Raw genomic sequence first — 20983 nt, forward strand, 5'->3', positions numbered from 1 at the left:
TGAGATTCTGGATTTTCTTCTTTCTAAGATATTTCTCACTTAGCAAAAAAATACCATGCTCCACTCTTTTCTGCCCTGAAGCCTTCTATGGGAAATCGCTTGTGTCCGTGCTGTGATTTAGCCCATCTGCAGAGTTTCATCTGGATGGGATCCTGCTCCTCACATTTCCAGTGGGAAAGAGAGGCAGGATGGAGGAGGGATGATGATGATGCAGGTGGGCTGTTAAATATTCACTCGAAAGACTCAAGAGGGCTTTCAAAAAATATCTGTGCTATAGCAATTCAGTTGTATTTTGATTTACGTTTGCTGATTCTTTTGCTTATTCCATAGTTTTTTTAGAAACCTCATTTAAGAAAAAAAACCAAACTCAGTTTGATTAAAATAGCAGGAGGAGGAAGGGGAGAATTTGAGGGTATTTGTTATAGGACTTTGGGAAGGGAGACTAGAATGAGCAGAGACGTTGGAGAAGCCAAAGGTACTGAAAACAATTCTCCCAACTGGAAATTTGAGGAGAATATGAATTTCAGGATTGAGGAAGGTTAGGAGATGGCTGAAATAAATGTACAGTTTCCTCCCCTCTCTGTTATCAGAGCTGGTGAATTTTCCAGGATGCTTTAAACTCCACCTTCCCTTAGAGCAGAGGCGGCCTCAGCTATCACCCGGGGCTCTGATGAGTGTGTTTTTTGGAGTGTGGACTATGAATCAGCAGCTGGAATGGTACCTTTGAGCTTGTGAGCAAAGCAGCCTACCCTAGACCTATGGAGTCAGGAAATCCAGGAATGAGAACCAGAAATCTGTATTTTTAACAAGCCTTTCTGATTATTCTGATGTACAATTAAGTTTGAGGAAACCGTCTCTAAATAGTTCTCAACATTCACTCTATTGACCTTTTGGGCCAGATCTTTCTCTGTTATGGAGAATTGTCCTGTACATTAAGATGTTCAGCATCTCCATCCTCTACCCATTAGATACCAGTGACACCTCCCCAGTTTTAACAACCAAATGCATCTTCAGACCTTGCCAAATGTCTCCTATGGGGCAAAACTGACTCCAGATGAGAATCAAGGTGTACGATAATGAACAGAATTCCATCCCCCTGCTTAGTTAGAATAATCGGTTCATGGTGCACACGTGACCTAATTTGGTCCAAACCACCTGAAGCTTGACTTTCTATTTGGTGGTTGAGGAAGAAGGGGCTCTCTCTTGGTCGGGGTGGTACAATGTCTTCAAAGCTCGAAATCGCTGTGGAGTTTTGTTCCAGAAGTAAAGCTGACCCAGGAATGAAGTTCACAAATAAAGTAGAACAAATAAAAACAGTTATTTAAGGATCTAATATATTTCATTTCTCCCTTTGAACTGGCTGGGCTAGAACTTTAGTTGCTTGAAAATTCTAATACCCCATGATCTCTGATGTCTTGCATCGGCTCCTTTATTTTCTTCTTATACTTTTTATTTACCCTCCTTGTCTCCTCCTTTCCCCAAGTCATCCCTCCGACGTGGTTTCTTGGGTTTATGACTTTCCTCTGATTGTCCTTATCTGGAAAACCTTAATTAATGCTTCTATGATTTAACTATGACTTCTGGGTGAATGGCCTTCAGAATTAGATCCTTAGTGTCAAACACAAGGACTTTCCAACTCCTTTTGTGTGAGAATGTACGTGTGTGTGTGTGAGTTCTGCTAACATAGAAAAATATGTTTATTTTATTTATTTATTTATTTATTTATTTATTTATTTATTTATTTATTTTGAAAAATATGTTTAAAGTAGTTTCACCTTGCTTCCAGTAGCCAAGTTTAGTTAACTTATTCAGTTTAATATTTTATCTGTAGATCCTTTTGGATTTTCTATACATAATCTTCTGACATCTCTAAATATGAACATTTTAATTGTTTTTTTTTGAAAATTTTAATTGTTTTTTAATCCTTCCATCTTTTGTTGTATTTCCTCTCCCAATTACACTGATTGTGACCTCCAGGAAAAATGATGCATAGAATTATTGAGAGCTGACATTCTCGTCTTTTAAAAAAATATTTATTTATTTGAGAGAGAGCAAGAGAGAGAGAGGGTAGGGAGGAGGAGAAGAGGCAAAGGGAGAGAGAATCCTCACTGAGCACGGAGTCATGAGTGAGGCTCAATCCCACGACCCTGAGATCATGACCTGAGCCTAAACCAACAGTCAAAAGTTAACCAGCTGTGCCACCCAGGTGTCCCTTCATCTTTTTACTTTTATTAGATAAGAATTATCCAGGAGTTAACATTAGTTATGATAATTGCTGTGTGCTCCAATTTACTTTTTTTTTTTAAAAATCAGATTAAGGACATTTTTTCAAATTTAATAAAAACTTTTTCTAGTCATTATTATTATGGATAGTTGTTGAAGTTTATTAGGTGCTTATTCTGCATTTCTTGACATGACAAGATGTTTTATATCCTTTTTCCCCTGAATGTTATGAATCACACTTATTGATTCTCAAATGGTAAAGTAAAATTATGTTCCTATAAATCATCTTGTCATAATGTATGTATGTGGATTCAGTTTGCAAGTATTTTGCTTATAATATTTTGTTCATTTAATTTTTATAATTTCCTTGTCAGGATTTTTTGCCTCATAAAATGAGTTGAGAAATCTTTTCTCTGTACCTATTCTCAGGGAGTTTTGTGTTATTTTCTTTTTCCTTAAGTATTTGGTAAAATTTATCATTGAAGTCTAATATTTTGGGGGTTTTTTGTTTGTTTTTTGGTATGGGAGAGATTTTAAGTTTCACTGCTAATTTTTAAAAGTACATGTAGGTTTATTCAAATTGTCTCTTTCTTTTTGTGTCGGCTTTGATGAGTTGTGTTTTTCCAGGATTTATCCAATCCAGTTTCTTACCACCTTGTTCATAATATTCATATCATTGTTATCATCTTTCTACAATATCTTGTAAATTTGTTCCCTCTTTTGTTTGTTCTTTCTGTTTCTTATATTTACAGGGTTCATCAATTGTATAAACTTTTCAAAAACTAACTTTTGGCTTTGCTGGTTCTATGAGCATATAATTTTATCATTTCCTGCCTTCCACTGTCATATGCCAGAGATATTGTGGGCTTACTTTCAGACCACCGCAATAAAGCAAATATAATAAAGCGAGTCAAATTAATGTTTTGGTTTCCCAATGCATATAAAAGTTACATTTACAGTATGCTGTAGTCTATTAATTGCAGTAGCATTATGTCTAAAAAATGTACATAGCTTAATCGAAAATATTTTATGGCTAAAAAATGCTAAGCATCATCTTAACTTTTAGCAAGTAGTAATCTTTTTGCTGGTGGAAGGTCTGCCTTCATGTTGGAGGCTGATGACTGATGAGGATGGTGGTTCCGGAAGGCTGAGGTGCCTGCGGCAATTTCTTAAAATAAGACCACAATGAGGTTTGCTGCTCCAATTGACTCTTCCTTCCACGAATGGGTTCTTTTCTTTTTTTTAAAAAAAATTTTACTCATTTATTCATGAGACACACACACACACACACACACACACACACACACACACACGGGGAGGGGCGGGGCAGAAGGAGAAGCAGGCTCCATGCAAGGAGCCCGATGTGGGACTCGATCCCAGGACTCCAGGATCACGCCCTGGGCTGAAGGCAGGTGCCAAACCGCTGAGCCACCCAGAGATCCCCCCATGAATGGTTTCTTGGTAGTATGTTCTACTGTTTGATAATATTTTACCTGAAGTAGCACTTCTTTCAAAATTGGAGTCAATCCTTTCAAATCCTGCCACTGTTTTATCAACCAAGTTTATGAAATATTCTAAATCTTTTGTTGTCATTTCAACAATCTTCACAGAATCCTCACTAGGGGTGAAGAACATCTCAAAAAAGCATTTTCTTTGCCCATTCATAAGAAGCAACTCCACATCTATTAGAGTTTCATCATGCAAGTGCAACAATTTAAATATAATAACTAAAACGTTTGAAATATTGCATGAATTACCAAAATGTGACATAGAGACACCATGTGAGTAAATGCTGCTGAAAAAATGACACCAACAGACTTGTTCAATGTGGAAATGCCAAAACCCCTTCAATTTGTAAAATATACAGTATCTGCAAAGTGCAATAACATGAAGTGCCATAAAATGAGGTATTTTCTTTGCATTTAATTTGTTGTTAATAAGTATTTTGATCACCAAATTCCAATGTGTAGGGGGAGGGGGCTTCCCACACACAAACCGAATAAGAAAGTCTCTGACACCCGTGGGGAATTCTACAATTCAACACAATTTTGTCTACCTGGACATAGCATCAGATCCCACCTGTCAGACTTTCAGTCCTTCCGAGGCTGCACATCACACTTGAGGTACCAATTGCAAATTTAGGTGATCACCTGTGCTTCTAAGCAGCCAACTATATAGATGGGAAGTTCCTATGACCTCCTCCTTGGGTTTGATCCATTTACTCCTTTTTTAAAAATTTTTTTTAATTTAAAAATTTTTATTTTTTATATTTTTAATTGAAGTTCGATTTGCCAACATATAACATAACACCCAGTGCTCATACCAGCAAGTGCCCTCCTGAGTGCCCGTCACCCAGTCACCCCATCCACCTGCCCACCTCCCCTTCTGCAACCCTTTGTTTGTTTCCTAGAGTTAGAAGTCTCTCATAGTTTGTCTCCCTCTCTGATTTTTCCCACTCAGTTCCCCTCCTTTCCTTTTGGTCCCTTTCACTATTTCATATATTCCACGTATGAGTGAAATCATGTGATTATTGTCCATCTCTAATTGACTTACTTCACTCAGCATAATACCCTCCAGTTCCATCCACCTTGAAGCAAATGGTAGGTATCCGTCCTTTCTAAGGGTGAGTAATATTTCATTGTATCCATAGACCACATCTTCTTTATCCATCATCTTTCGATGGGCACCGAGGCTCCTTCCACAGTGTGGCTATTGTGGACATTGCTGCTATAAACATCGAGGTGCAGGTGTCCCGGCGTTTCACTGCATCTGTATCTTTGGGTAAATCCCCAGCAGTGCAATTGCTGGGTCGTAGGGCAGATCTATTTTTAACTCTTTGAGAAACCTCCACACAGTTTTCCAGAGTGGTTGCACCAGTTCACATTCCCACCAACAGGGCAAGAGGGTTCCCCTTTGTCCACATCCTCCCCAACATGTGTTGTCCCCTGTCTTGTTAATTTTCCCCATTCTCACTGGTGTGAGGTAGGATCTCATGGTGGTTTTGATTTGTATTTCCCTGATGGTCAGTGACGTGGAACACTTTCTCATGTGCTTGTTGGTCTTGTGTAGGTCTTCTCTGGAGAAATGTCTGTTCATGTCTTTGACATTTCATGATTGGATTATTTGTTTATTGTGTAGTGAATTTCATAAGTTCTTTATAGATCTTGGATACTAGCCGTTTACCTGGTAGGTCATTTGCAAATATCTTCTCCCATTCTGTAGATTGTCTTGTAGTTTTGAGGACTGTTTCTTTTGCTGTGCAGAAGCTCTTTATCTTGATTAACTCCCAATAATTCATTTTTGCTTTTGTTTCTCTTGCCTTCATGGATGTATCTTGCAAGAAGTTGCTGTGCCCAAGTTCAAAAAGGGTGTTGCCTGTGTTCTCCCCTAGGATTTTGATGGATTCTTGTCTCACATTTAGGTCTTTCATCCATTTGAGTTTATCTTTGTGTCTGGTGTAAGAGAATCGTCCAGTTTCATTCTTCTGCATGTGGCTGTCCAATTTTCCCAGCACCATTTATTGAAGAGACTGTCCTTTTTCCCATTTGCTCCAAGAACTCAGATAAACATCTTATGTACCAGATCACCAATTTCTTTAAAAGAATATAACTCAGATGGAAGAATAGCCAGATGGAAGAGATGCATGGGATGAGGTATGGGAAAGACTCTGGAGCTTCTTTTCATGTCTTTTCCAAGCGTGCCATTCCACTGAGTCTGCATGTGTTCCCTAACCTGGAAGCACTCTAAACCAGTCCTTCTGGGTCTTTATGGAGGCTTCATTACATAAATATGGTTGATTGAATCATTGGCCATTGGCAGTTGATCCAACCTCTAGCCTCTCTCTCCTCCCCAAGGGCCTGGGGCAGTGGGACTGGAAGTTCCAACCCTCCAATCATAGGGTTGGGTCCAGGGGTTAGGTGCAATCCAAAAGTCACTTCATTAGCATAACAAGTACTCTTACCACTTAGGGAATTCAAGGGTTTTAGGAGCTCTGTGCCAGAAATGGGAATAAAGACCAAATATGTATTTCTTATTATAAACCATAATATTACATTATACTTCTAATTTCTTAATGTAGGTGCTTAAGTAATTTATATTCAGTCATTATTCTCTTATATGTGCTTCCGAGTCTTAAAATTCCCTTTTCGGGGCACTTGGGTGGCTCAATTGGTTGAGTTTCCAACTTTTGATTTTGGCTCAAGTCATGATCACAGGGTCATGGACTCAAGCCCTGCGTCGGGCTCCACCTGGGCATGAACCTGTGTAAGATTCTCTCTCTCCTTCCACCTTGCCCGACTCTCTCTCTTTTTCTCTCTCTCAAAGAAGTAAATATAAATTAATTTAAAAATAATAAAGAAAAAATAAAAATTCCCTTTAAGCATGGATGTCATTGCATATCAGAAAGTTTGATAAGCTGCATCGAATTTGTCAGTTCGATATATTTTCTCATCATCATCAGTTATTTAGAATTTGTATTTCTGAGTTTCCAGACATGGACTAATGTCTGGTTCTACTTTCATCATTGATTTTTTTTTTTTTACCTTACTTCCAGTTGTCAAAAAACATTTTGTACTGTTTTAAACTTTTAAAATTTATTCACATAGCTTCATGAACAAATATATTATCATTTTTTTAGCTTCATTGAGGTATAATTGATACACAAAAAATTGCACACATTTATTATATACGTTTTGATGAGCTTGGACACATGCACACATCCACGGTACATTAGTACAGCCATATGTACATAGCCGTCACCTACAAAAGTTTCCTTCTAATTGTGGGTTCATGTGTGTGTGTGTGTTAAGAACACTTCCTATGAGAAAATGTATACGGTTGTTGAATAACTGATGTGCACTTAGAATGAATGTAACACTGTGTGTCATCTATGCTTCTATTAAAAGAAACATTTGTGATGGCTTTGGCAGTACTATACTAAAATTGGAACAATACAGAGGAGATTAGCATGGTTCCTGCCCAAGGGTGACATGCAAATTAGTGAAGCATTCCATATTAAAAAAAAATAAAACAACAACGCTTAACATGAAATCTACCTTCTTTAGCATACTTTAAAGTGCACAGTACCATATTGTTAATTGTAGGCACGAGGTACAGCAGATCTGGAGAATGTATTCATCCTGTATGATAGAAACTTTACATGCATTAAAAAAAAATTCCCTATTTCCCCCTCCCCCCCAATCCCTGGCAACCACCATTCCATTCTCTTCTCCTGTGGGTTTTGATGACTTTCAGCGCTTCATGTAAGTGGAGTCACTCAGTTTTTGTCCTTCTGTGACTAGCTTATTCCATCCTGCATAATGTCTTCTAGGCTCATCCTTGTCACAAATGACGAGATTCTTTCTTTTAAGGTTGAGTAATTGTCTTTTTTTTAAATAAATTTATTTTTTATTGGTGTTCAATTTAAGGCTGAGTAATATTCTATTGTATGTATATACACCACATTTTCTTCATCCATTCATCTGAATAAATGTTTCATGTGCACTTGAAAAGAATATATATTTTTATATTGGTAAATTCTTGAATTCTAAGTGTATCAGCTGAGTCTTACTCATTAAGTGTGCTGTACAAATATTAAATATACTTGCCGATTTGCTTTTTCTGTCACTCAGAAAGGTATACTTAAATAATTCTCAGAGCACCTGGGGGCCTCAGTGATTGAGGATCTGCCTTCGGTTCAGGTCATAATCCTAGAGTCCCGGGATCGAGTCCCACACCGGGCTCCCTGCATGGGACCTGCTTCTCCTTCTGCCTGTGCCTCTGCCTCTCTCTCTCTCTCTGTGTCTCTCATGAATAAATAAAAATCTTTAAAAAATATATATCTACCATTATTATACATTTGAAAATATTTTCTATCAGGTTTTGCTTTATAATTTTGAGAACGTAGGCTTAGATGTGAAGGAGTTTAGAAATGTTACATCTTCTCCGTGATGAATTTCCTCCTTTACAGGCCCCGCTCCCTTGCCTGTGTGGCCACTTTGTCACCACTTAAATGTCAGCCTTCTACGAGCTTCCTTGTGACTCGTGTTGTCAGACTGTATCTTTCCCATTGTTTTAGTCTCAAATCTTCTGTTTACTTACCTTCCTGGTATTTCTCTTATGAGCAGGATATGATATCTTCATGTTCTATTCAGTTTGACAATCTTTGTCTTCTAGTTAGTCTACTTATTTTCAGGATTATTACTGAGATTTTGGGTTTAAATCTAACCTTTGTCATCTTGCTCTTGTTTGCCTCCTCTCTGGTCTCTTTTATATTCTTCCTCCTCCCTGCCTCCCTGTCCACTTTTTGGAGTAAGTATTTTAAACTTAGATCCTTTCCTCAGTTAGGCTGGTTGGTATCATGGTCTTTTATAATGCTTTTATTGGTTATTCCAGAAACATTGATTTCCATCTGAAGCTTATCAAATGTATTATAAGTTGGCATTTTGCCAGTTCATGCTAGCGCAATGATCCCAGAACACTTTTACCACATCTGTCCCTCTCCTGATTTATGTGCTACAGTTGCTGTATATTTCAATATATTTCACAGAGTAAAGTTAACATTTTAAATAAATTCAAAGTTAAATTTATCCAACACAATAAGCATTTATTTTGATTTATTTGCCCTTTTCTGCACTCAATGTGGCAGTTAGTGTTGGGGGTAGCAGGGTCAGTTGACCTTATTCGAACCAGGAATTGCAATCATTCAAGTATGGATTTCAGTCCCTACAAGGTCTGCTCTATTTTTTCTATTTCTGATTCACTTGCACTCCTTGAATAGAAGGCTTTAGAATGTAGGCTTTTAGGGTCTCAACCTAGAGTCTGTGCTGTTTACCAGGGCTTCTCTCCCAATTAGACCTAAATTCCAGTGTTTGTCTCCTTCAGCCCCTGACTCTGTGGAAGTCTCTGCTCAGCTTCTTGACCTCCTGGGTGCCACTCTTGGGAATGGCAGGTGCCTGTCAGGGAAAACATGGTCCCAAATGCTGACTTTCATCTCCCAGGACTTCTTTGCTTTCCTGGATCATGGACTTTCCATTCCTCACTGCCTTGAGAGTTCTCAGATGTCTTTAAATAGACGATATTTTTCAAAATCTAGTTTTACCAGCTGTTCCTAGCAGGATAATTTTCCCTAAATGATGTAATTCATCATCGGCAGTGTTATTTTAGAAGTCAATAAAATCATGACCTTGAAAGTACAAAGATTTAGTAATCAGGAAGGCAGATGGAAACTGATTGATTCATGGCATTAGCACATTCATGGGAGACATTGTTTTCTCAAGCTGCAAACATCATCAACGATGATGATGGTGATAGTGATGATGATGATGGTGATGGTGATGATGATGATGGTGATGGTGATGATGATGGTGATAGCCCTAATAATCTTTTTTCAAAGATCTTTCTTTCTTTCTTTCTTTCTTTCTTTCTTTCTTCCTTTCTTCCTTTCTTCCTTTCTTCTTTCTTTCTTTCAGAGGGAGGGAGAGGCAGAGAGAGAGAGAGAGAGGGAAAGAGAATCTCATGCAGACCCCCCACTGAGTAAGAAGCCAGATGTGGGGCTCAATCTCATGACCCTGAGATCATGACTTGAGACAAAACCAAGAGACTCTGACTAAGCCATGCAGGTGTCCTGGTTCTAATAATTTTTAAATGCTTTGTGTGCTTCTCCCCCCACACCCGCCACATTCCTTGTTTCATCCTTATAATAACCCCATGAGGAATGTAATGTAGTTGATCCCATTTCATATGAGGAGGCTGTAACTCCAGAATTGTGCAATTGGTTTATGTTATATCCACATACAGTAAGATGACCTAATAATACTCTTGTTTCAATTCTTTTTTTTTTTAAGTGACTCTTGGTGAAAAGAACTTGCAACACTTTTCATATAGTATTAGATATATGTATTAGATAGAGACAACTTTAGAGTTTGAGTTGCTCTTGACTTGGGAGGCTGGTTTACAAGGAAAATTAAGGAAATGGGTAACAGAGACAAGGATGGTCACTAACAAGGATTGGAGTAGAGGTGATAGTAGGTCTTAAAAATCCTAGTAAGTATAAAATAAATATGCACAAGCCCTACATAATAAATAATGAATAAAATTTTAAATGGGAGAAAAGAGATACATCTTTCTCCTAGAAGAATTCCAAATTACCTATATAGATATTTCCTTTCCAGGAGGTAGGGCTTAATTATCTGCCCTCATGTGTGGGCTGGACTAACTTCCAATGCACTAACTTCCAAAGTAAAAGAGTAACTTTACAGTGGAAAAAACTGACAGATGACGTTAGCCACATAAAATGGTCAAAGTGCATGCCACCAGTCACAAGTCATGTTGATAGCACATACCCCTAAGACGGTGTGAAGAGAAGGGCATGCCGCCTCCATAGCATTTTTCCTTCAAACCCACAACCCCAAGCTGGTCACGAGAAAAACATCAGACATCCCTAAAGTGAGGGAAATTCTAGAAGATTTGACCGGTACTCTTCAAAATCAAGGTCATGGAACAAGACAAGACCAAGAAAACTAAGGAGACATGACACGGAATGCAACGTGGTTTCCAGGATTGAAACTTTGAACAGAAAATAGAAATTCCTGGAAAATCTGGTGAAATCTGAGTAAATCTGTCCTTTAGTTCATGATAATTGCATTAATATTAATTTCTTAGTTTCAGCAAATTAATCACAGTTACGCAAGATGTTAATTTTAGGGGAAACCAGATAAAAGATACATAGGAATGCCCCATACCATCTTTGTACCTTTTCATTAAATCTGAAATTGTTCTGAAATAAAACATTTTTAAAAAGCCCTAGTAAATTCCTAAGAAAAGTCTAAGAAGTTCAGAGTTCAGAGCTCCTAAAGCATATTTATTAACTGATAAGATGACCTACACAAGTGTGTGCCTCTAGAAATTGCACTTGCTCTGAGAGCATATACACTCTAGGATAGAAACTAAAAACAAGTTAAAAAAAATCCTGGAGTATGAGCAATAGAAAGAAAAAAATAAATTAGAGATAGATGGACAATATGTTGAATTGAACAGAATAAAAAATGCATAGGCTGAAATTCAGTATTAAACCTATTCAAATATTTTGTCATCAGAAGTGTTCATGAACCTACTGAGAACTGTCAAGTCTCCTGGCTGGAGAGAAGCAGCACACAGGTCATGAGAAACCAGCCTTTCCCAGGGGCTGTTCCATCTTCCATCTACCTAATAGTACAGGGGATAAAGAAAGAGTCATCATCACCCGTAGAATAAAGATGCCATGAATTTGGTAGTGTGGATAGAGACGCGCAGGCCGTTGCAGTGACGACTCCTCCAGTCTCCCTAAATGAAGCACTACGGCTACCATGCCCGTCTGCAGTGGCTTCAGCTTGGGCTGAACTGTGGCCGTCTCCAGGACCCGGGTGTGAGGCGAGCGTCTGGTTGATCTGTGGGCTGGACACATTTGAATCATGGAAAGCTATAGAGATGTGGATAAAAACTGCAAATTATTCCTTGTGCTTTGGACACTAAAACGACACTTTCCAAAAGTTAATTAAATCAAATTAAGTTAAATTAAATTAAGTGGTGTACTCGGCAGTACAGAATGGAACGTCTCCATCACGCAGATCGTTTCATTAGCACTGCGGCAAGATGTGGGCAGCATAACTGAAAACCTCTTGTGCTGCAGAAGTAAAATGCAACTAAAAGTGGAGAGAAGGACAGAGATTTTCATTTGAGGTAAGCACTTTGAGGGCCTCAGCATGCACCATCCTTCTGAGCATGTGGGCCTAGTTCATGTCAAAAGCCAACACTGTCCGGGCACATGAGTCAGTGACGAGGGAGACGGGGCCGGGGAGCTTGCACATGGGTTTTCAAAATGTGGGAGCTACGTGGACACATTGGTGAGCTCATGGAAGAACCACCGCCGTGCTCTTGGGGGACCTAAAGGCAAAGCACCGTAAGGAGCATCATCCGAGCCACGTGGGTTGATGCTGCTGGCATCCTTTTCGTGTCTTTTTACCGTGATGCTCTGAGACAACATGGGCTCTGTTCACTGGAATGGAATTGCTATCTAGGGAAATGTCTTTGCGAAAGAACGAGGCTCAGGGAGAAAATGTCACAGGGATTTCGAATTAGGTGAGGAAGGAAAAGCGCTATCATCTTCAGGCCCCCCAGGAGTTAGCCATGAGAGGGAGCTGACTGCGCACAGTTGCGAGATCAAGCATCCGCTGATAGCCTGCAGGTGAAGAAGGCTCAGGAGAGACCTCGTTAGGTTAGGTACCTGTCTAGAGCCGCCTGCACTCCTGTCCACCCTCCTCCTGCAGCTGGCGTGGAATGGCACCTTCAGGGGGAAAGATGACAGTTTGTCACACAAAACCGTGGTTGCCTACCAGGTAGTAAGACCTGATGCTATTTTACACGTTCTGTTAATGTTTTGTTAAGTTCTCGCTTTTTATTACAAAATCATTAAAGTTGTAGATCGGACTCCTCTGCAGGAAAAACAGGAAGGTCGTCAGAGGATTACAGAGTTTCCAGGAGCAGCAGATTGACCACTTCCTTACGTTTACACAAATGTGTTCCAATATGTGTTTACTATTTTAAATTGATTCTAGGTGATCCCTCCCCCACCCCCCACCCCCTCAACCATTTTCATTCCTAGGAAGGTTAATTTGTCTAAAGCCACAACTCGTGACGGGTTTCCAGGGAATCTTTCTGTTTGGGTAAGAAGGTTTACAAAAGGGATCTGGGAGTTTGAGGGACAGACAGAGGTGTAGGAGGGGAAATTTCTTCTTAAAAGAGACCTGGCCGCAAATGGTAAGGGTTTTTTCTTTTTTTCTTTAAGTGAAAAATTGTGGTTATGAACTAAGGAAGTTTTGTCAAGCGAGGAGGAAAGATTTCTACCATTTTATGTAGCAAAAAAATTAATGTTATATATTTTTTCCTGTGGAATTTATCTTCATGCTTTCAATTTAGAAGGAATCTCCTTAATGGTTTTGTTCACCATTGTTGGGTTGCTCTCAGGAATTTATTTCTGTTTTGCTCACTTCATTACAGCGGTTTGTGGATTCAGTAACCTCCAAATAGCAAAGTGGTGTGTGGTTAGTTTTACCCATATAACTGTGATTTCTTGTGGAATAATGCAGTTGTTTTTCTCTCTATCCTATTTTTGCTTTTATTTTGGAAATGATCCTAAAATTCCTCAAATTAGTACAGTTATTTGTGACATAAATGTTTGGGTTATGTCATTCCAATCGATTGGAAGGAAAATTCATATATATGTTCATGTGTATGAGTCTTTTTATTTACACTAAACTCTACCTGGACAAGGAGTTTATAGCCTCCTTCCTTACTCTTAATTTGCTCTACTGTTATATTCTCAGCCTCTGGAAAAAAGCCCGGCATATAGTAAGTGTTCAATCAATATTTATTTGATGAATGAAAGAGCTAAATGACCAAACTTCAAGAGACTTGAAGGTTTTCTAAGACACATACAGTTCTAATACTTATTAAATCTAATTTACGGATATAATTTGAAAGAGGGACAGATTTGTAGACATCTACACTTCTGGTTATGGTACCACGTGGGTGACAGGTTCTGTGAAGTCCATAACACCCCCGGGCAACACCCCACATGCTGTGAACCACCCGACACCTCCACCTGGAGCCTCAGTCTCAATATGACCCAGACCAAACTGTGCACCTCAGCACCATCCATTGCAAACTTGTGTTGTCTGTCCCTGCGGATGGCACCATCTGTCTCCTCCTGACCATGCCTCCTAATTTGGTTAATACTGGTCACCCCCATGCTCTCTCTGCTATTCCATCCCTCTCCATCCTCACTGCCCCTGCCTTTGTTCAGATCACTATCACCCTCCGCCACCTTGCTGACACCCCGCTCTGATGCACTCTCCTGTAACTCTCATTGGAGTTTAGGAAATTTTCCTAAATGCCATTTTTAACTAGGTCATGGTCCTGTTCAAAATCCTTCCCTTGCTGGGCAGCCCGGGTGGCTCAGCGGTTTAGCACCACCTTCAGCCCAGGGCGTGATCCTGGAGACCCAGGATCGAGTCCCACGTCGGGCTCCCTGCATGGAGCCCGCTTCTCCCTCTGCCTGGGTCTCTGCCTCTCTCTCTGTATGTCTCTTATGAATAAATAAATAAAATCTTAAAAAAATCCTTCCCTTGCTGGATAAACAAGACAGCTCTTCAGTACAGCCCATGACATAAGGGCTTATCAACTAACTCGTGCTGCCTTTGGTGCCCAAGGCTCAGGACCCACTTGTCTCATGGGACACGTTTTAACACTAACTTTCTAGTATGCTGTACCATGTGGTGAGACAAATACTCTTTTCATTACTATTTAGCCAAGATATGTAGGCTCTTATGCTTTTACTTTTTAAGGTAAAATTTAAAATAAATTTGTCAAATCCACCTGACTTTCTGCAGAACTAGGAGGCTGGTACTCAGAATACACCCCACTGACCTCCACATTTCTGTGTGTGTGATGCCACAAATTGTCCAGGTTCTTGAAAGAACAAAGAATGTACAATTGGGGGGGATCTAGCTGCCCCCGTATCAGATAGGCTTATGTGGTGCCTGTGCCTCCCTAGGTGGACGCATGACTCCCCTATGAGAGCAGGCCCTGGGTCACCAGCCTACACCCAAGCACTCCTGCAGCTAGAAGCTCACCGGCTCTCTAACCTGTGTTAGAAAGAGCACTGGGTATTATTCTATATGTTGGCAAATTGAACACCAATAAAAAATAAATAAAAAAATAAAAATAAAATAAAATTGAGTTGTCACTAAAAAAAAAAAAAAAGAGAAAAGAAAGTGACTCTATCGAGTATCATCAACTCTTGTGTATGTCACCCACATTTTGCAGACATGCTCTTCGGTGTGCCTGGTGTTTCTCCTGAGTGTGTCCTATGCTCAGCATGTTGAACCCATTTCACCTGTCCTTTTTTTTTTTTAAATAAAGATTTTATTTATTTATTTGTTCCTGAGAGACACAGAAAGAGAGAGAGGCAGAGACACAGGCAGAGGGAGAAGCAGGCTCCATGCAGGGAGCCCGATGTGGGACTCGATCCCAGGACCCCGGGGTCACGACCTGAGCTGAAGGCCAATGCTCCACCGCTGAGCCACCCCAGTGTCCCTGAAAGACTTGAAAACTTCTCTTCCTCAATTGGATCTTTTCAGCATTTTCCAGCATGATAATGGATTCATGTGGTTTTTTGTAACACACATTTTTAAACATTTCAGGTGTTTTGGAGATAGGAGCTAAAGGTTCATGCTCTCTGTCACCTCTATGTAATCAAGTTTTCTCCAAATGTCATGATTTAACTGATTTTTCTGATTCCATTTTGCATTGTGTTCTTGAGCAATAAGAGATGATTTGAAATAAGCCTATTTCTCTCTTTCTTTTCATTTCCCCACCCAGGTTTTGGTGAGGTAATATGGAACGTGATTCTCTATTATTAACTCTTTTTTTTTCTTAAATATTAAAGAAATGTATTAAATTTTACAAGTACATTTTAAGCAATTATTGAAAATTGACTATATCTTTTTAACATACTTTGATACTGACATTTCTTACATCATTTCTTGGGTGTTTCCTTTGGGTTAATTCTTGCTTTTACTCAGACAACTGGTTTCATGAAGGAGCATATTCTTTGAGGTTTTGAGTGTTCAAATATGGATTAATTTTGGCCTCATCAGAGAATGATAATTGGCCTGAGAAAAAACTTTGGGATGATCTTATCACCTCAGAATTTTGAAGTATTTCCCCATGGCCTTGCGTGCGAGGTATCTGAAGTCAGTGTCATTCTTCTTTGAAAGTAGCCAATTTTGTCTGATTTTTTCTTTACCCCTAGAATTCAGAAATAGTACCAGGATGAGAGGGAGTGTGGGCCTTTTCTAAGAATTGGTCACTATTCTCTGAGTCTTCTCTGTAGGAGAAGTAGAGGTTTTAGGTTGAGCTTGTTTTGTTTCCTCTGAAGGACTTCTTGGCACCAGGTGGGTTCCGATGCAGTGTTGGCTGGATGAACACAGGAGAACCAAACAAAGGAACCGGTATTCCAGCTGGCTGCACGCTTCCCCAGCAAGCATCCATGAAGAGAACAAAAATAAAGGCTTTAGACAGTAGCTAATTCTCTCAGCCACACGCCAGGCCCCTAGTGCTCCTTCCCTGCTCCAGTGGAACTCCTTTGGGTCAGACATCACCCAGGGGATACCCGTGCTCCCAGGCCATGAACTGAGCACCCTTTCCACCCAGAGTGAGGCCTGCCCACAGACTTCTAGATTAATTGGGGATGGGGAGGATCCAAGACTCCTGTGTGCTCCCTCCAGACCCACTCCTATCCTTCAAGTGGGAATTACCTGCCAGCCAGCTCCCCACTGCCAGGGCAAGCCCACCCTCAGACCCCTTCAACCCTAACAGGTGGTCTGGGGGAAGAAGCTGGGCCCAGGAGCCTTTTCTTAGATTATCAGTCCACTTGCATTGCCACGGACACTCCTTGTCATGGTGGGGGTACAGCTAGCTGCTCTCTGGACGCCCCATGTCTTCGGACAATGGCTTGAGAAAAACAGAATGAAGAGACAGAGGGGGTGAGGGGAGGGAGAACAAGTAAGGGAGCAGGAGGGATGAAAGCAGTCTTGAGAGGGAAGAATGGGTAAGTAGAGAAGAGAGTCACGGAGGATCACAAAGAGGGAGAAGGAGCTGCAGCAGGAGGAGGAGGCCGCTAGAAAGGCCATGGGCTCCATGACCCCTTCCATCCTCTCTCTTCACGGAAGGGGACACTGAGAACCCAAGCGTGCACCCCATTTCTCCAAGGCCAGACGGATCTGCATTTTCCAGCAAGACCACAGACTGTAGACTTTGTCCTGAGCCAGGACTCCTCTGACAGCGGGTGTGCAGAGCGGAGGTCTAGGGGTGCAGGGGGAACATCTGGAAGCTAGGGAGTGGTGGAGAGGGAGGGGAAATGAGAGCCCCGTGGGCCTGCCCTGGGGAGGCAGGAGGGTTTCTCTGACAGGGAAGTGGGCAGAGGGTGAGGTTTGCCTGTCTGTGGCAGGGGAAGTCAGACCGCACTGGAGAGTTCGGAGCACAGTGGCATCTGAGGCCTGTTCGGGGCATCCTGCGAGCGACTGAGCTGCAATGCCGCTCCTGCTGCTCCTGCTCTTCGGGGGACTTGTCCAGCGCGGGGCAAGCACAGGGGGTAGGAAGGGCCCTGGGGAGGATTCCTGAGGCTGGGTGCATCAGGGTGATGTGCTGGGAGGATCCGCGGGAGGAAGTACTGCTCCCACAGGATGCTCTTGGAGTCCGCGGGTCAGGCTGGGTCCAGGCAGAGTACCTTGCCCCGTCTCCTTTCCTCTTGCTGGTTTTGGGGGGGACGAGGCTGGCCCGGGGAGAGGGGTAGGCTGTGGGAATGTGTGCAGGCTGTGGGACCGACCCGGCGTTCCGCTCCTGTGTGCACCCCCCTCACCCATCCTTGGGGCCTCTCTCCACATGGCCTGGCCTCTCAGCATCCCAGGGTGCAGGACCCCCTCATCCAGCCACAGAAGAGCCCCCCTCCTTCCGCGTGCTGCAGACATCCTCCTTTGCCAACTACAGCTGGGCGTATACGCAGGGCGGGGGCTGGCTGGGCGAGCTGCAGACGCATGGCTGGGACAATGTCCGGGACACAATCCGCTTCCTGTGGCCCTGGTCCCGGGGGAACTTCAGTGCAGTGGAGCTAAAGAATCTGCAGAGCCTGTTCGCGCTGTATTTCCACGGTTTCGCCATCGAAGTGCAGGCCTTTGCACGTTATTTTCAGTTTGAATGTGAGTTCATTGTTCCACGCCGATGTTTGCCAGGAAGCTCCAGCCCTCTTCCTAAGGGGCTTGGACTTCAGCCAGTCTTCCTGACGTGTCCCCTGCCCCCCTTTGGCTCATGCTCTCTCCTGCTTCACGTTTCGCCACATCCCCACCCCAGCCACCCACCCAGCACATACACAGAGGGGCCTGCAAGTACCCACCTCTTCATACCGCTGTACGCATCTTCGTGCTCTGGATCCTTGCAATGGTTGTCTCCTCGTGATCTGCTCACCCCCCGGACCCCCGACATGGCCTTTCCCAGCCAGGACCCGGCCGTCCCTTCTCCTACCAGCCCCAGCCTGTACCTCACCATTCCCAAGTGAGCCCTTCTAGCCTGGCCCCCAGCTTTCCAACACCTTCCCATCTAGTCTCTCTGCATCAATTATTCCTCATTATTCCTAAATACCTTCTCATCGTCCCATTTTCTTTCCACAAATTTCCTCCCCTTCCCCACCCAGCTCCAGCATGCTATGTGATTCCAGAGCAAATCTCCCTTCCCTTGACTCCCTTTATTCCTAGATCTTCCCTCCCTTTAATTGTTTCCACACGGCTTCTGTCCTCCTCGTCCGCCCTCAGACCCCTTCGAGCTCCAGATGTCAGCCGGCTGTAGACTGCACACTGGGAAGGCCTCGGAAAGCTTCTTGAATGGAGCGTATCAAGGCTCAGATTTTCTGAGTTTCCAAGGAAACTCCTGGTACCCATCTCCAGGAGCGGGGAGTCGGGCTCGGAAGGTCTGTGAGATGCTCAACAGGTACCAAGATATTAAGGAAATCGTGAAGAGCCTCATCGGCTATATCTGCCCTCAGTTCCTGGCGGGGATCCTTGAAGCAGGAAAAGCAGAGCTGGGGCGACAAGGTGAGCATCCCCAGGGCTTTGACCTGCATGGTCCACTCCTGACCATCCCTTTGAAACATACACTGGGAGGCCAAGAGTCGGATGTGCGGGTTTAGGGTTGTTTCTTAGACAAGAGAAGGAAGTGAACTCCAACTGTTAAGAGCACCCTGTCCCTAAGCCTGGTCCCAGGGGCCCCTAAGCGCCGTGTGTACTCCCCCCGCAGTGCGACCCGAGGCCTGGCTGTCTGCTGATCCCAGCCCTGGGCCTGGCCGGCTGCGGCTGGTGTGCCACGTCTCCGGCTTTCACCCTAAGCCTGTGCGGGTGACGTGGATGCGGGGTGAGCAGGAGCAGCGGGGCACCCGGCGAGGCGACTTCTTGCCCCATGCTGACGGCACGTGGTATCTCCGAGTGACCCTGGACGTGGCTGCCCGGGAGGCGGCCGGCCTGTCCTGCCGGGTGAAGCACAGCAGTCTAGGGGGCCAGGACATGGTCCTCCACTGGGGTGAGGAAGGGCTGGGGCCCCTTTCCTGAGTCCTGGGGTGCGAGGCAGGTGTGGGGAGAAGAGGACAGAGGTGGATCAATCCAAGCAAAGAAGGGCAGAGAATGACCAGGGCTAAACTTTAAAATGGGATGAGGGGATTCAAGTACTAAAGAGAAAAGGTGTTTGGTGATTTGGGAAAGAGATGGGGCGGGGACAGCGTTGGGGACACGGACTCAGGAAGAACTGCGGTGAAGTCTTGAACACGCAGAGGGAGAATCTGGGAAGGCCTGTCTGTGGAAGGAGAAGCACTGATGGTGACAGAGCCCTGTTCGCTGACATCCTGGTTTTGTGCCCAAGGAGGTGGAAACTCAGCCCTGCTGACCCTCAGCGGTCTGGCAGCCGTGGTCACCCTGCTCGCGCTGCCCGTGGTGCACACCTGCTGTAAAAAGCGCAGGTGAGCCTCTTCTCGTCTGTTTCTTCAACTCTTCATCAGCTCGTTCTTCTTTCCTCCACCTCCCCGCATTCTCTCTGACGTCCCTTCATTGAGATAAAAATCCTCTTCTTCGTCCACAGCTCAAATCGGAAGGCCCCTGCACCCAGTCCTGACTCTCCCACGGGCACCAACACCCCCAAGCCCAGGACGTCTGGACACCAGCTCTACACGCCACAGGAATCATGGGTCAAAAATAGATTTTTAGAGAAATTGAAAGCAAGCCTAAATCGACTCTGGCGACGTTAGTTTTACCTAACACGTGAAATACTTTCTGCCTCTTCTTAAACATGGTTCATACCCATAAACAAAGCATAATTTCAATAAAACACCTTATTGTGGCAGTAATCTTCACCCCTTTGGACACTTATTTTATTTTTCCCCCCATCTTCTAGTAATATCTTTTCTGCATGGGCCACAAATTTATTGCTATTGATCTTTCGATCTCTAATTCAGATGCTTCTTTCTCATGGAAGCTTCCCTGGATTGCCCGGTTGAAAGCTCTTCTGTTCTTCCAAAATTGGATGGATCGTTCTAAATACCCTCATGTCTTCCTACTCTGAACAGTTGTTATTTAGATTTTTGCTTTTCTGTTTTTTCTCCGTTGCTTGAAGCCGGATGTCGGTGTTTGTATTTACACCTATGACCAAAAGCCTAACCTGGATTCAGGGCCAGCTTCATGGGCATGTGATCTCTGCAGGTCGCTGTCTCAAAATCCTCACTAACGCTGGGAGATACTGTGTTTTCCCAAATTTTGTATTTGCTCCACAAATTATGTAGCTGGTTCAGAGGAAGATGTTTCTCAGTAAATGCTGACTGAAATAATTTTTTTTTTGTCAAATTGAGTGATGATTTCTTAATCCATTCCCCTTTGACATTGATGAATCACCTGGCTGTGTTCTTATTAAAACTCTTTCTGTCTCCCTGTGTCTCTCACCAGAGGTGAGGGAGGCAGGTGGGTGCTCTGGACTTCACAGTAACCAAGGTATCTGTGAGTCTTCAGAGAAATTCCAAAAAAAATAATGATACAGGAGAGATCTCCCATCAGAGTGAACATGAGACGTGCCCACTTCTTGAGATTGTGTGTGGCCATTCGTCTTCATGTGGCATGAACTCAGGAAAGAAAGT

At 42.9% G+C, this 20983-nt stretch overlaps 1 protein-coding gene and 1 non-coding gene across 2 annotated transcripts; both read left to right on the top strand.

Annotated features, from left to right (window-relative positions):
- Nucleotides 1-7137: 7137 nt before the first annotated feature.
- On the top strand, nucleotides 7138-7241 carry LOC140627071 (U6 spliceosomal RNA). The gene has a single exon (XR_012026025.1). It is a non-coding gene; the product is annotated as a U6 spliceosomal RNA (small nuclear RNA).
- Nucleotides 7242-17256: 10015 nt separating this feature from the next.
- Nucleotides 17257-20199, top strand: LOC140627052 (T-cell surface glycoprotein CD1e, membrane-associated-like). The gene is made up of 6 exons (XM_072815093.1): nucleotides 17257-17413; nucleotides 17721-18017; nucleotides 18627-18905; nucleotides 19108-19386; nucleotides 19723-19819; nucleotides 19939-20199. Exons 1-6 carry the CDS (start codon nucleotides 17353-17355, stop codon nucleotides 20102-20104), a joined length of 1179 nt encoding a protein of 392 aa, XP_072671194.1. The 5' UTR covers nucleotides 17257-17352; the 3' UTR covers nucleotides 20105-20199.
- Nucleotides 20200-20983: the final 784 nt, after the last annotated feature.

Source organism: Canis lupus, chromosome 38, assembly GCF_048164855.1.
Source record: "Canis lupus baileyi chromosome 38, mCanLup2.hap1, whole genome shotgun sequence".
Lineage (NCBI taxonomy): Eukaryota > Metazoa > Chordata > Mammalia > Carnivora > Canidae > Canis > Canis lupus.

Coding starts and splice junctions, on each gene's coding strand:
- LOC140627052 (XM_072815093.1), top strand. CDS start 17,353: ATGCCGCTCCTGCTGCTCCTGCTCTTCGGGGGACTTGTCCAGCGCGGG. Junction 18,906..19,107: donor AGCAGAGCTGGGGCGACAAG/GTGAGCATCCCC, acceptor CTCCCCCCGCAG/TGCGACCCGAGGCCTGGCTG. Junction 19,387..19,722: donor GGACATGGTCCTCCACTGGG/GTGAGGAAGGGC, acceptor TTTGTGCCCAAG/GAGGTGGAAACTCAGCCCTG.